Source organism: Cyprinodon tularosa, unplaced genomic scaffold (genome assembly GCF_016077235.1).
Source record: "Cyprinodon tularosa strain WSP-4 unplaced genomic scaffold, ASM1607723v1 ctg252, whole genome shotgun sequence".
NCBI classification, from domain to species: Eukaryota; Metazoa; Chordata; class Actinopteri; order Cyprinodontiformes; family Cyprinodontidae; genus Cyprinodon; species Cyprinodon tularosa.
Window position 1 is genome coordinate 64,159 of NW_024038939.1, and position 16,394 is coordinate 80,552.

General features: G+C 41.0%; 1 protein-coding gene across 1 annotated transcript in view; it reads left to right on the top strand.

Annotated features, from left to right (window-relative positions):
• The first annotated feature begins 780 nt into the window (after positions 1-780).
• The window catches only part of LOC119785624 (adhesion G-protein coupled receptor G2-like), a 29,448-nt gene continuing 13,834 nt past the window's right edge, over positions 781-16,394 (top strand). Inside the window, exons 1-2 of the mRNA XM_038288357.1 lie at positions 781-926; positions 1,028-1,141. Coding sequence (XP_038144285.1) covers positions 1,031-1,141 — 111 coding nt within the window. The 5' untranslated portion in view covers positions 781-926; positions 1,028-1,030. The remainder of the gene's footprint in view (positions 927-1,027; positions 1,142-16,394) is intronic.

Below are 16,394 nucleotides of genomic sequence, written 5' to 3' on the forward strand. Positions count from 1 at the left end.
AAAACCATGTTCTTTTTTCTTTTTCCCCTTTTAATGTCATTAAACTGTCAAAGCAACAAAACAAACTCTCTGCATTTAACCCATCCCCCTTGGGGAGCAGTGGGCTGCCATTGTGCGGTGCCGGCAGAGTTAAGAGTCAGGGACTTGCAACCTTCTCAGAGCTCAAGTACGCTGCAGTAACCGCTAGCCAACACCCCCGTTATGCTGCATTTTGTTCTTTTATTGTGTGTTTTTATCATGTTTAACAACTTCAACACTTTGTTTTCAGCTGTTGCTGTTTTAAAGATCTGTACAAATAAAGTTGTTGATGATGAAAACAAATCTGTTTTGACAGAGGAATGTTCTGCCTCCTCCAATGGCCGATACTGTTGGTAGGATTTCATCAGATGATCACTGTGTCCAAGGCCGAGAAACGGGATGGTTGTTGGGGTGAATGCACGCCTAAAAAAGATTTTAATAGGGGAACAGGTATGTTTCTTCATTAACAAGATCAAATATGATCAGCTGCCTGGTTAATTGGTTAATTAGTCATCAGTCACTATGTCCACACCTGCTACTAGTATTGTGTTAGTAAATCTAGTTATTTATTGTGTCTAAATAAAAAGAGTGCATCATTCGTGTTTCAGTTGATAAAGCCAAATGCTGCATGGAGGTTTACAGCAATGGAATAAAGAAATTGGACATTTTCAAGTAAACATTTTCACTCTTTCCAATAATACAATCATTCTGTGTCAATCTATGCATCTCTAAGCTGCAAATGTATTTTCTCTTTTATTTCAAAAAGCGCAACTGAAATACTTGAAAGTGTTCTGCAGGAAACTAAGGTAGAGGAGGAAACTTCCATTTGTGTTGGTCCTTTAGTAGCTCTCCTACAGAAGCCGCCTAACATTTCCAGGAGTATTGAGATTTATGCCAATGACACTCAGGTGAATATATGCAAATATCTTTGTTAAAATGCAGACAGATTGAAAGGTTGGACACATTTGTCTTCTGTCTTTTTCATGGTGTATTTCTGGCCCTGATGTAGGCGATGTCGAATGCAGACGTGTTGAACAGAGCTGTGAGAGTTCAGCTGCCGGCAGAGCTGCATGCTGGAGGGAAAAACACTGTGGTGTTCTGTATGATTCAGCTGTCGAACCAGGTGAGACGCAGCTCATGAATCATATTTGTTGTCACTGATGGAACAGAGACAGAAAGACGGGCTAAATGTTCTTTTTTCCCCTTGAGATAAATGTTGTTTGCACATATAGGCTGTGCCCTAATCCCTCAGTCACTATATAGAGCAGGGAATATACATATACCCCATTTCACTACCCTTTTGGAACCGTGCGAAGATCCGTCCGATCACAGTTACCGAGATAACTTGAGTGTAAATGGAACTCAAAATGAACCGGACCGTACCAGACACGACTGTACCGCGCTAACATGGTACTAGTTCGTCAGTAGGGCTCGGCGCCGTTCAGTTCTGGTTCGGTTCTTTGATAACAAAGAGCGCATGAGCAGACGGCGTCATTTCCTTACAGTCAGCCTCCGTAATAAGGACAATTCTGACATTCATGAAAATCCTAGCTCCCCTACCGTGCCGCTAGCCTCGTGAGACCATCCTGATCTCGCCAGCTTTCAAGGTTTCACTCGCAGATAAGTCTGGAGACTCTCCGTTAAAGAAAATTTGGAGCCGTTCACCAAACGAACGTCCAATCAGCGTTGGCTTTGAGGCGGGTTGAGGTGTGACGCAACAAGAAGCGCGACAGTTCAGTCTAAAGAACATGGCGGCTTCAGCCGATGAAACTAGCGTTAGCGTGGCTATCGAGCAAGTTTTATCGGAATTACAGAGTATTTATTCACTGAAAGAAGAGCAAAACACTGCTCTGGAGGCTTTTCTCAGAGGAAAAGATGTTTTTGCTCTTCTCCCGACTGGTTTCGGCAAGAGTAGCCTGGCTTGTGGTTGTGTTTTCGTCGTCGCTTTGTTAGTACGTCATATGCTTCGTTGATCTGATTGGTTTATTTGGCCCGTCTATCACCAACATAGGCCAATCAGCTAACCAGTATTGTCGCCCCTTCCCAAAATTACTTCTACGTAAGGTTTTCCAGATGGATATGCGGAGCAAATCCATCTGGCGGAGTCAGGTTACCATGCCGCACGATTTCCAATGATGATTGTGCTTAGCAGAGTGATGAACCTCAACGTCTGTCATTGTTTCCTGCGTCTGGAAGCCCTGATTAGGAGATGGTGCTGAGGTGGAGCAGGTGAGCAGCACCAAGTTCCTGGGTGTCCACATCTCCCAAAACCTGTCCTGGGACACCAACACTGCATCCCTGGCCAAGAAAGCCCAACAGAGACTCTACTTCCTGCGGAAACTGAGGAGAAAAAGAGCCCCGTCCCCCATCTTGCACTCCTTCTACAAGGGCACCATCGAGAGCATCCTGACCAGCAGCATCACCGTGTGGTACGGAGCCTGCACTGCAGCCTGCCGCAAGACACTGCAGCGCACCGTGAAAGCAGCTGGGAAGATACTCCGTGTCCCCCTCCCCTCTCTATTGGACATTTATCACTCCCGCCTCACCGGCAGAGCCACCAGGATCGCAGGTGACCCCACCCACCCCGCCCACAATGTCTTCATCTTGCTGCCGTCCGGGAGGAGGCTGCAGAGTCTCCGGGCCAGAACCAGTAGGCTCAGAGACAGCTTATTCCACCAGGCAGTGAGGATGCTCAATTCCCTCCCTGCCCTGCCCCCCTTCAACCCCCCCCCCCCCCCCCTGACCCCCCAATATCCCCGTCCCCCACTACTTCCCCCACGTCAGGACTGCTACTCTATGCACTATTTGCACCATTAACACTACTGTTTACATATTTTATTTTTATATCTTAGGTTTTTATTTTTATTTTATGCTATGGTTCATTATATATTTTTTCATATTTTATTATGCACCGTGGGGTTGAGAGGACTGAAATTTCATCTGTGTTGTATGTTTACCATGTAGCACATTTGACAATAAAGTTGAGTTTGTCGACTCCTTCAATTAAGTTCAGTAAATTCTGACTTCTTTGCCTGACTCTCCGCAAACTTCCTGAATGTTACGGGTGACGCCATGTTGATTAGCTTGATTCCCTCTAGAGAGCAGTAGTACCGTAGATCGCCACTAGGAGGCCAGGAACCCTGCTAGCGTGACGTGTAAACGGTTGTAAGGAACCAAGCTCAGCACGGTTATATGATCCAAGCTTGGTCCGAACTCGCGCCGGATTGGTTTCAGAGGGTTAATGTAAAGGGGGCTATAGTGAACTTTTTAGTGAACTCAGTTAACTAACCGCTCAAACAGATTATTATCACTTTTTACTCCCTGTTGGTCTAACGACTCCACCTCCAGCCAGCGCCATCTTTGTTCTCTCGTCACCAAAACAAATCCCATGATGCTTTGGGAGGAGATCTTTTGCAAAGCATTCTGGGATATATCTGCTCATCTAGTGACCATGGATGATCACTAATTTTCAATGTGCATCGTGGGAAAGTTTGATTCCACTATTTTTTCATCCGCCAGACTTTTGGACAACCATAAAATGGCGTAAATACTTCCTATTAAAGGGGTTTGGGTGAACATTTGTACACAGCAGTAGTTTGGACTCAGCCATAGCTTTAGTGTCTTTTTATGTGATGCTGAATTCCAGAAAACCAAAATTTCAGCAGTAGAGATGATGAGTAGAAATATTCACTATAGCTTTTATGGAATTTAATCTTTTTTTGTAAATATATTTATCATTATAGTGGTTTATTAAGAGGGTCACAAACCAGTATTTTACATATACAATCTTAATGTTTAATCACTTAGGAGAAAAGAAAGAGATTTTGACGTGCCTATGCATGTTCATGCAGATATGGCATTAAAAATATTGCCATTGTTGCTTACCATCCTTTCCAATTGTCTCAGACAATAAATAGGTAGAAAGTTATCCAAGCTGCAACAGTCTCACCCCTTTTAGTGAAATAGAGTTCACTTCACTTTTGCAACTTTTAGGTAAGGAAAGGCAATTTGGGCTGTCCTTTTTTTTCTTCTTTACTCTACTGAACACATGTATATTTACAAAATGAACAAGGTATGCATTTTTTAAAGACAGCACATAAAACTACAGGAAAGAAAATTCAATGGGAAACTTATTTTAGTCATGGCTGTAATTAAAACAAGTTGTAGGACCCCATTGGTCTCTCCAAAAAAATCTGTCTGTTCCTTTCTTATATACTGGTCATATAATAATAATAATAATAATTGAACTTGATTGATCTCAAATTGGAGAAATGTACCTCTGTATTTAACCCATCCCCTTGGGGAGCAGTGGGCTGCCATCATGGGGCGCCCGGGGAGCAATTGGAGGTTAAGGGTTTTGCTCAGAGACCTAAAGTGGCAGTCTGTGAGAGTGGGGCTTGAACTCAGAACCCCAGGATTCCAAGCTCTTTGAATTTCGACTTTGACGCTTTTGCAACCCGTTGGTTGCAAGGCAAAGTCCTTCATCCACCGTTCCCCCCCCGGGTTCCTGATCCAGGGCCTGTGTTCGTGGATTTCTGCATGTTTTCCCCCGTGCGTGGGTGGGGTACTCCTGCTTAAACATGATTGTTAGGTTAATTGGAGTCTCTAAACTGTCCTTAGTTGTGTTTACTTGTGCGCACGGATGTTTGTCTCCATGTTGCCCTCTGTGATGAGCTGTCCAGGTTGTACCCTGCCTTTCATCCATAGATGCTGTATATCCAGCCCCACCGTGACTCTGACAATTTTAATCGGGAGAAGATGGACATATGTTGTCTAAAATCTTGCTTAGTTGTTTAACATCTAGTGTAATTTGTTTGTAGCCTCGTGAGACCATCCTGATCTCGCTAATCAGTCTGGAGACTCTCCGTTGAAGAAAATTAGGAGCCGTTCACCAAACGAACGTCCAATCAGTGTTGGCTTTGAGGCGGGTTGAGGTGTGACGCAACGAGAAGCGCGACAGTTCAGTCTAAAGAACATGGCGGCTTCAGCCGATGAAACTAGCGTTAGCGTGGCTATCGAGCAAGTTTTATGGGAATTACAGAGTATTTCTTCACTGAAAGAAGAGTAAAACACTGCTCTGGAGGCTTTTCTCAGAGGAAAAGATGTTTTTGTTCTTCTCCCGACTGGTTTCGGCAAGAGTTTGATCTATCAATTGGCTCCTCTTCGTCATAGCTCTGTTAGTACGTCATATGCTTCGTTGATCTGATTGGTTTATTTGGCCCGTCTATCACCAACATAGGCCAATCAGCTAACCAGTATTTTCGCCCCTTCCCAAAATTACTTCAACCGAAGGTTTCAGACGGATATGCGGAACAAATCCATCTGGCGGAGTCAGGTTAATTTGTTCGACTCTTGACACTGCATGAAAAGTGAGATTTTCGTCCCCGTAAACCCCCGTAAACTCCCGCAGATCTGCCTGATTTTCGTCAGTTTCCGACAATTTGCAACCCGTGCTTGTCCGCGTTTGTCGTGCCACAAATTGTCGGAAACGGACTCTGACGTATGTGGAGAGCGATCAGCTGTACTAATGGCCCTAATTAGCATATGAATGCAGCAAACCCGCGCGGCTGGCCAGGTCTGGCTTGAATAACCTACTCAGTATTGGCTGAAACCACTATTCTCAAACAAATGAAATCGCTCGTGATTGGCAGCAAAACCACACGTGGCCACGCCAGGCTTTAATTTTCTTACTGAGTATTGGACGGAACCACTTCTTTTTAAACAAGTAAAGTCGCTCGTGATTGGTTGGCATATATATATTTACATATATATATTTATTCATATATATATATATATATTTATTCATTCATATATATATATATTCATATATTCATATATATATATTCATATATTTATTCATTCATATATTTATTCATTCATATGCTGTGTATTTATGTTATCCTACACTACTACACAATTATTATGTTACCATCAAGGACATTAATTAATTTATACAGGAAATGAAGATTTGCCAGGAAGCTGTTTATGCAAAGAAAGAGCTTTATTAAAACACACACACAACTATATACAACGCATATCCAAACACATGCGTATCTAAAAATTACAACTCCGTGAACGGTCCGTTTGCTTCCTCGGGGTTGGAGGTAACAGGCAGCATTCCCTCCGAGGCAGGTCCGATGTGCAGACGCCTACTGTGCGTGGCCCTGTACTTCGGTATCGCTTCTAACCGGGACTGCAGCTTAACACAGAGTTCAGTGAGATCTGGCCTACGAAATGGCGGCGACCGTACAATCCATCCAGAGACACCGCCGCCGACGCCATCTTCTTCGTCGGACATGAGGTCGACGGTGGCGGACTTACAGAGTTCCACTTCCTCATCTGCCAGCACACTCTGCCTCGCCTTCAGCAGCTGAAAAAAAAAAACATGAATCAGCGCACTGCATATGGACACAACACATCTATCAATGCACCTGGAAAATAGTCACCAAATAAAGTCTTACCCTCTTTCTTCTGGCCCGACTCCGAGCAGATAGCCTCAGCACGCAGCGTGCTGGCTAGCAGCGTGTATCTGAAGCTCCTGCATACCGTCTCATAATACGTCTTACAGGCAGCTGGAAAACAATTAAATGAGAGTGGTATGAATAAAAAAAAAAAAATCAAACGCAAGTCACAGTAACAAGGAAGGAGAAAACATTAAAACAAGTCACTTACACACAATGTCTTCTTTATCAACATCATGCAAATCCGAGCAAATAGTAGGTCACCGCCTCATTGTGAGGCGACTGTAGTCTGTGAAAAAAAAAAAAAGTACAGCTATGGTCGGTATTTATACGTATCCATGTCCTTTTACCGCAGAATGAAAGCATATTCTTTAAACCTTACCCCTGCCCCGGTTCATAGCGCCTGCAATTAGTCTCCGAGTTGTTAAGACGGCATAATGCTTCCTGTGAATCACAAAAAATACACTTTAATAAAGCTTTAGGCTAGGCTGCTTTTAGCTTACCTAGCTAGGCTAGGTTGTCTTTAGCTTGCCTAGCTAAGCTAGGCTGCTTTTAGCATAGCTACCAGTAATCGAACATATATTTACCGCTAGCGTGGCGTTGTGCACCCGTCTTCTCTTCCTCGAGTTCGTATATCCCGCAAAGTTGCTCGACTGCAGATAGGGTGGCCAGATGTCCGGCTTTAGGGCGGACAGTCCGGATTTTCATTGCACTGTCCGGCGTCCGGCGCTGCACCCAGCCGGACATGTATTTGTCCTCCTTTACCCCCAGATTCCACATACTCCGTCAGCGCTCTGCCCCGCTCACGTACGGAGTACTTGTCTGTCATGTAAATCAATGAGAGCTGTTCCACATCCTCCGCTCGTCACCGCCCACGTACGTCTTCTCCGTCCTTCACCGTCAAAATACGGAGCTGAGCTATTTTTTGCTCCCCTCCGGTCCGTCCAGATCAAGACCCGCTATTGCAATCGCACCAAACAGAAAAAAGAATGTAGAGAAGACCCGGTTTGTCAAATTAAATTATAGTAAAAACAGATCGGTATCTAGAAATTAGAGCATAGTTTGTATATATTCCCAAAAACTAAGAGCAATTAATTAAATAATTGGATGCAGACTATTGGTGCTTCAACAGACCAGGAAGAAGTTGTGAGATTCTAGAGTGAATCTCACAACTTTAAAAGAAAATTCTTATTGCAGGAATGGATGAAGAGATGATGAGTTTGGAAGCAGAGAATAAACAGAGTTCATACAAACTATGTATGATCCTAGTTATCCCTGTTACAAAAATCGGCAACAGAAAGAAAATATTTGGGCAGAAACTGAACATCTGCTGGATGATGATGGGGATTTTTTTAATATGTCAGATTCAATTAAGCGTTCACAGGTTTTATACAGGAATGAGGAGCTCTAATTTAATGCTCTTTTAATGCTATTAGAAATAATTTTAATGCCATCAACAAGTATCATGTACACAAGTTATTAGTTTACATGAAATAAGGAGCTGTAAGCACAGTTCCATGACTCAAGTTTATATATATATATATATATATATATATATATATATATATATATATATATATATATATATATATAGATAGATAGATAGATAGATAGATAGATAGATAGATAGATAGATATATGGATAGATATGGATAGATAGAGAACATGGTGAAATCATCTTTACTCTCGACAGGCTGCAGCCATGTCATGAATTCCTCTTTTCCAGCCACTTTTTGCAGTTTGCATCGTCCTATTCTCTAGCTCTTTCTCGAGCTTCTTTTCCAAACAACTGCTTTATGATCAATTGCAGCAGTTCTGCGCAAATTAATTGTGTTAAAAAAATGGTCACTTTTTAAACACCACAATGTATTAAATAAATACAGATGCTGGGAACCAATTCTTTTTTACATTTCTTTAATATTTTGTTCTATTAAGCTACACAAGCATCCTCTTTAAACTACTAAGAATTGTGCTATAAATGTGACTTTACCCGATTCTTATGTACACCTTAGTAATTTATTGATATGCCGCACAATGTCCTCCTTTTTGGTGCTATAGAAATGGCCACCCTAACTGCAGAGCCGCCATCTTGTCCTCTATGGACTACAACCTGGAGTGCATCGAATTCTCCAGCTGAGTGAGGCGCTCATTCATGTCGGCAGTATGTTGGGCAAGCTGACGAGACAGTCCGCTGATAGCAATCAGCAGTTTCTTCTCGTCAGTCTGCGGGCTGGCCGAAAGTTGTGGACTAAGAGCAGTTGGAGGCGAGTTGAACGCGAGACGTCGTGCAGCCATTGTTCACGTAACAACAAAATACAAACACGGTAACTGGAGATGAAGCTCTTCTGAGTATAGTAACACAAACATGTCTGCTAATATGCTGGTCTCGCGAGAAGTCGTAGTGCACAAAAGCTCACACGTGATTGGACGATGGGGCCGAAGGCTCATCAGGCTCCTCCAATCACATACGACGTCATTGTTATACGGAAGGACTCGCGAGAAGAGCTCGCGTCGCTCCATTCTGGAAGGTGGCGGTAATGCACCTATAAATTGTTTGCAATTGCAATTGTTTGTCTCCATAAGATTGAATTTGAGCAGGTGGACATTAGAGATAATAAATGCAACAACAAGTTTTTGAATCAATATTCTATAAATAATATGTACCCAGGAAGAACAAAAAGCACAGCTCTCTTACAAACTTTTAAGAAATCTATGATAGTCAAAATTAGGACAAATTATTTGAAATTCCCAATTCCTCCTAAATATAAAGAATTACAATTTAAAATAATAAATAACATATATCCTTCAAATGAGTTTTTAAGAGAGAGATTTAAGTTTAATGTTGAGAATTGTGGCTTTTGTACAACTCAATTGGAAACAACTAAACATCTTTTTTATGAATGTAAAGAAGTATTAAACTTATGGGATCAACTTCGAACCTTTCTGTCTTCTAAAACAATAAATTTAGATTTTATTTCCTGGCAAAACATTTAATTCGGTTTATCCATTAAAGAAAAAAAATTTTGAATTTTTAATTAATATTCTAATAATTGTAACAAAGTATTATATCCATAAATGTCGCTATGCAAAATGCTCCCTCTCAATCTCTGCTCTCAAAAATGAACTTTCCCTTTTCAAAAGATGTCTGAGAAAGATGCAGAATTTAAATGCAATTAAATTGTTTGAGTTAATTGAAGAATTTCAGTTGGTAGTCCCCACTGATTAATTTACTTTAACTACTATTATTATTTTATTTATTTTTATTTATTTTATTTTATTTTATTTTATACTTTGTTCCAGCCTGTGCATTTAATTTTATTTTTCAAAAGCAGGAGTTGTGATATTTCTTCTTGTATTGAAATATTTGTTATTGACTTGTTATTTGAGATTGTTATTGTTTTCTTATATATTCAATAACAAAAAAAAAAAAAGTGGAAATCTAAAAAAAAAAATTAACCATTACAGCCAACTGATTCTGATTAAAACTAATTTTTGAAGTTAATTATTTTGTGTATTTTTTTTTTTTACATAACATTTGCATACACAGTAATCTAGCGTACTTTAATTAAATAAATCAATTCAAGCTAAAATGTAAGAGTCTATAATTAGGCTATACTGAGCCTGATCTATTTCTACCATCTATTTGGGGGATATTTATTGCCACACTTTGGGCCACTTAATACCAATTTAGCATGCTGACCTATGACCTTATGACCACAGTGTACCAGTCTTCTGATGGCTACTTCCAACAAGATAATGCGCCATGTTATAAAGTGAATCATCTCAGAATCATTTCTTGAAACTTTTCCACTTAAGTAATTGTGAATTGAGCATATTGACAGACAACATTTTATTTTTTATCTTAAATGCAAATTTAAAAAAAAATAATTACTGCTCTAAATGTATTGCTCTGTCAGCTAAAGATCTGTTTTGGTCTCTATACTTTAATTAAATAAATCAATTCAAGCTAAAATGTAAGAGGCTATACCTGATCTCTTTGTATCAGAGATTTTCTTACCCAGGGTTGCAGGGGGGGTAAAACCCCCCCTGCAACCCTGGTTTGCATTTGTATAGCTCACAGCATGTTCATTTACATGTTAAAGCCTCCCCTAGAATTCCATGGGGGGGAGGCATGGGGGGAACACTGCCTAAGAAATTCCACGTCAATTTCTGACAATTTACGGGAGTTTTCGGCGAAGCCTGCAAATTGCCGTAAACTGCCGCTAACCTGAAGTTCCACGACAATCTACAGTGCCGTATATTGACGAAAATCCCACTTTTCATGCAGTGTGAGGTCAGTCTCTCCTGCTGCAGTGCAGTTGATTCTGTTATTTTTTAACGGCAGACTGAGAGTTTGGTCTTGCTTTTCTGAGTCTCTGGATTCTTTGTAAAGTTGCTGCATCTTCATTGCCACCAACTTTTACCTTCGCTGGTGGTTTCAATGGCATGTCTGGGAGTGGGGTAACATGGCACACTACAACCATCCTCAGCAGACTGTTGTCCCTCAGTGGAACCTTTGCACATGCATGACTTACTTCAATGGAGAAATGGATGAAAGTCATTCATCTCTCACTGGCTGTAGCTGCAGTGTTGATCAGTCTGACTACCTGTCAGAGCTTTGGAGGAGGGAACGGCACGGTTACTCACTGCTTGCTGAAGAAAGTAAAGTCAGAGTGGTGGGTGCTCTTGCCAAAGTCTCAAATAACCAGTCGGATTTAGAAAAAAAATCCTCTACAGGTGTCTGAAAGGAGTTTGTGAGTTTGTGACATTCGCACGCTTCTACGAATGACATTAATGCAGGAAGAGGACCAGATCACGCTTTGTGGAGAGAGCACTCTAGTGGAATTCTCTGGTTTGATGAAAGAACCCGAACAAGAAAAATAAACTTTTAGTCTGTAGATTATCTCAGGTTTTAACTGAAGTACAGGTGCTGGTCATAAAATTAGAATATCATGAAAAAGTAGATTGATTTCAGTAATTCCATTTAAAAAGTGAAACTTGTATATTATATTCAAGGGCGTAGGAATATGTTTACAATTGGGGGGGACACATGTCGTAAAGCTGAGATTCGTAAATATTCAACAGAAACATACACTATATTGCCAAAAGTATTTGCTCACCCATCCAAATTATTGGAATCAGGTGTTCCAATCTCTTCCATGGCCACAGGTGTATAAATTCAAGCACCTAGGCATGCAGACTGTTTTTACAAACATTTGTGAAAGAATGGGTCGCTCTCAGGAGCTCAGTGAATTCCAGCGTGGAACTGTGATAGGATGCCACCTGTGCAACAAATCCAGTCGTGAAATTTCCTCGCTCCTAAATATTCCACAGTCAACTGTCAGCTGTATTATAAGAAAATGGAAGTGTTTGGGAACGACAGCAACTCAGCCACGAAGTGGTAGGCCACGTAAACTGACGGAGCGGGGTCAGCGGATGCTGACGCGCATAGTGCGAAGAGGTCGCCAACTTTCTGCAGAGTCAATCACTACAGACCTCCAAACTTCATGTGGCCTTCAGATTAGCTCAAGAACAGTGCGCAGAGAGCTTCATGGAATGGGTTTCCATGGTCGAGCAGCTGCATCCAAGCCATACATCACCAAGTGCAATGCAAAGCGTCGGATGCGGTGGTGTAAAGCACGCCGCCACTGGACTCTAGAGCAGTGGAGACGCGTTCTCTGGAGTGACGAATCGCGCTTCTCCATCTGGCAATCTGATGGACGGGTCTGGGTTTGGCGGTTGCCAGGAGAACGGTACTTGTCTGACTGCATTGTGCCAAGTGTAAAGTTTGGTGGAGGGGGGATTATGGTGTGGGGTTGTTTTTCAGGAGCTGGGCTTGGCCCCTTAGTTCCAGTGAAAGGAACTCTGAATGCTTCAGCATACCAAGACATTTTGGACAATTCCATGCTCCCAACTTTGTGGGAACAGTTTGGAGCTGGCCCCTTCCTCTTCCAACATGACTGTGCACCAGTGCACAAAGCAAGGTCCATAAAGACATGGATGACAGAGTCTGGTGTGGATGAACTTGACTGGCCTGCACAGAGTCCTGACCTCAACCCGATAGAACACCTTTGGGATGAATTAGAGCGGAGACTGAGAGCCAGGCCTTCTCGTCCAACATCAGTGTGCGACCTCACAAATGCGCTTCTGGAAGAATGGTCAAAAATTCCCATAAACACACTCCTAAACCTTGTGGACAGCCTTCCCAGAAGAGTTGAAGCTGTTCTAGCTGCAAAGGGTGGACCGACGTCATATTGAACCCTATGGATTAGGAACGGGATGTCACTTAAGCTCATATGTGAGTCAAGGCAGGTGAGCAAATACTTTTGGCAATATAGTGTATGTCTTATAATTTACTTATAATTTCATGGGTAGGCAGTTTTTTTTATTTTTATTAAAATGTAAAAATTCTGAGATTAGGGGATTATTCTTTGAAGCCCTATTTTATGCAGATAAACCATCATGAAACAAGGTTATAGATTAACATGAGGATAATCACACGATTAAAAAAGGTTTGGCAAGATCAACAAAAATATATATTAATAAGAAAAATCAACTTTGCTTTATAGCTTTCTAAATCCATAGACCAAAATCTATAAAAGGGAGAAAAATGTGGGATTAGCTGCAGAGGAGTCTGGGTTGTCCATGATAGTTAAAAAATAAAGGGTCAAAGTTGCTATTTAAGGAAATGTTATTGGAGAAAAAGCCAGTAATGATGTAACAGCATAAGAAGGTTGGAAAACGCTGATATGAAGAGTTTAAATGTGTTTTTCTAAAGGAATAAACAAAAAAATGTACTAAACAAAGAATCTCTTTCCTAATGGAAATTATTTTCATATGAAATTATGCAAGTTTCATGAATTAATAAATAATTTAGAGGCCTTTAGCAGATTTTTGTTACCAGAGTTGCTTCACTTTACGGTGATTGTTTGATAATTCGGTTTCGGCGTATGGTCACTCCCAGGAAAACACAAAATTCCCCACGATGCAAATATTTGATTATAATCTGAAAGGTGGCAGATGAGTGTGCAGAGGAATTCAGACTGGGTTAGATATTACAAGGTTTCAATGTCAAGGAAGTCAGATTGTATTTGTTTAGAGAATAAAAAAATATATAAATAGAATGTTTTAGTTTCGAGTTGAAAATATCCTGGTTTAACCCTTTCCTTTACAATAGAGGGAATATAACTTTGTTAAAGATTAATTTGCTAACCTTCATAATTCTAACAAAGATGTTATTTGCAAAAAAAAGTTATAAACAAAAACATTTTCTAACTTAATAATCAAGAACTGTTTGCTATAGATTCTAATGTATGCATTGTTCCAATAGATATTAGGGGTGTGCATTGGCACTGCCCTCACGATTCGATTCCATTACGATTCACCAGGTAACGATTCGATTCAATTCGATTCTACGATGCATTGCGATGCATCAAAATCCCATTGACTTCGTAAAATCCGAAATGTGCCCAGATATCCGCTTTCCAAGCTTTTGGTGCGTTTTTAATTAGGCCTACCCGTCTATCGCGGTCATCTGCCTCCGCCTCAGCCATCTTGATTGTTGTTGGTATGCCCCGGAAGTAATTGAAACTTCACAACTTGTCCATTTGAGGCCAGAAAATAAACAGTGACATAATCGATTATGGCATGTTGCCGCATCGATGCTGAATCGTGAATGCCCCGCATTGCAATGCATCGCTGAATCGATTATTGTTGACACCCCTAATAGATATGGTTGTTGGGTTTATTCAATGATGATTATAAAATTAAAGGAATAGTACATCCAAAACATGATTAGCCTTCATTTTCTACTCACCCCCATGCTGAACAACACTCTGGAGTACTTTTTTGATATCTCAAATGCATCTGGAGATCTGGGAGGCTTCTTGCTGTCTGCTGACATTCAAATAATGGAGGTCTATGGCGCCCGAGGCAGAAAGGTCCATAAAAGTCCACAAAAAAACGTGTCAATATTCCTCCATACTGCTCGTCCAATGTATTCCAAGTGTCCTGAGTGGGTAGCGTCCATAATTTACTCGAAATGAAGTCATTTAGAATGTTTTTAGAGCATAAACAGTAGTGTATAGGATTTTCTAAAAGCGCGCACCTGCGAGTTCACGAGTCTACGGAAACCGCGGCAGACCAAACCAGATGAAAGTGCGCATTCAGCTCGGCAAAGAACTCATGCTCTTCCTCAACACTGAAGTCCTCAGACATTTTTCTTTCGTTGTTTCTTTCTTTGCACAGGTAAACGGCACATTTCTTCTTCTACGCTTGCATTATCGGCAGAGCAGACGCTGAATGCGCACTTTCATCTGGTTTGGTCTGCCGCGGTGTCCGTAGACTCGTGAACGAGCTTTTAGGAAATCCTATACACTACTGTTTATGCTCTAAAAACATTCTAAATGACTTTGTTTCGAGTGAATTCTGGACGCTACCCACTCAGGACACTTGGAATACATTGGACGAGCAGAATGGAGGAATATTGACACGTTTTTTGTGGACTTTTATGGACCTTTCTGCCTCAGGCGCCATAGACCTCCATTATTTGAATGTCAGCAGACAGCAAGAAGCCTCCCAGATCTCCAGATGCATTTGAGATATCAAAAAAGTACTCCAGAGTGTTGTTCAGCATGGGGGTGAGTAGAAAATGAAGGCTAAGCATGTTTTGGGTGTACTATTCTTTTAATGTGTGCTTATGAAACATTTGTGCGAGGGGATGCTCCACTCCTGTCTCATGATCCAGTCAGGAGACCATCCTGCCTTCATTCTGATGGAGCATTCTGTCTTCATGAACTGATCAATTGTTCTGTCAGAACAATACTCTGTTTGTAACCATGCGTCATGTTCTGTTAATAAACGCTCTGCCGAGGAGGTCCATTTGGAGACAGTATGTTTGAGTCTGGGGTTCAACTGTCTCTCCTTCCTGCAGGAATTGTATCGATAAGTCTGTATTTCAGTTCTTCTTAAGAAAAAACCTATTTATGAACACGACAATGGTTGTGTTGACAAGCTGACATTCTATTTCAAATGCATATATTGACTCAGATTAGGATTTGGATTGTTATGTATGTCTTTGCCTACCAACCTGTGTATCAATGAATTTGTGTACATTTGAGAGGTCACTGGCTCAATGTGAATACAACGTAAAGGAGTTTAAATGAGCATGCCACTGCAAATGCTAAGTCATCATCATTGCAACCACAAAACATGATTAAGATCAGAGGCATTTAGAAACATTTCGTTCCATCTTATTTTAACATAAAACTCTCATATAGGTCGCTCTTTTTTTTCATAATAAACAGAGACTAACAGAAAACAAAAAATGATCTGGCCCTGAATATTCAGGCTGAACTGAATATAAACCAGAGGCTCAGGCCAGATCATGACAGTTAGTGGTTAGGGAACGGTTTGGGATTCAACCAAATTTCACACTCCTGTATAAATGTTAACATGCTTTATTAGTAGTTTTTGGCAGGGAATTAATACAGTGGCACTTAAAAAAAAATCAATAATCCAATCATTAAACTATTTTAGGATGATAAAAAGGAACTATAACCCAAATTTAGGAGCAAAAAGCATGTTCTTCTGCAGTAGCCATTAAAAAATTACCCACTTTCCTTGATGAGCCCCTTGGCTGGACCCCTAAAATCACTTTTAAAACATTAATATTTGTACTAAAATATTCTTTCTGTCATGATTTGTGGACATTAAGATCTAAAGAGAGGCTTCATCTCCTGGTCGGACCCTGTAATTGAGTGAAAGCTTGGAGTCAGAGTAAAACAAAATGCAAGAGGGGGGTCACTGCAGTGGCTGGAAGTTGGGGGGGATTTCGCTGGAAGTTGGAGGGAAGTGGGCTGCCATTCGGCCATTTTGAATGGCTGCCTACTGTAAGATGAAATCTTTAAGTGTATT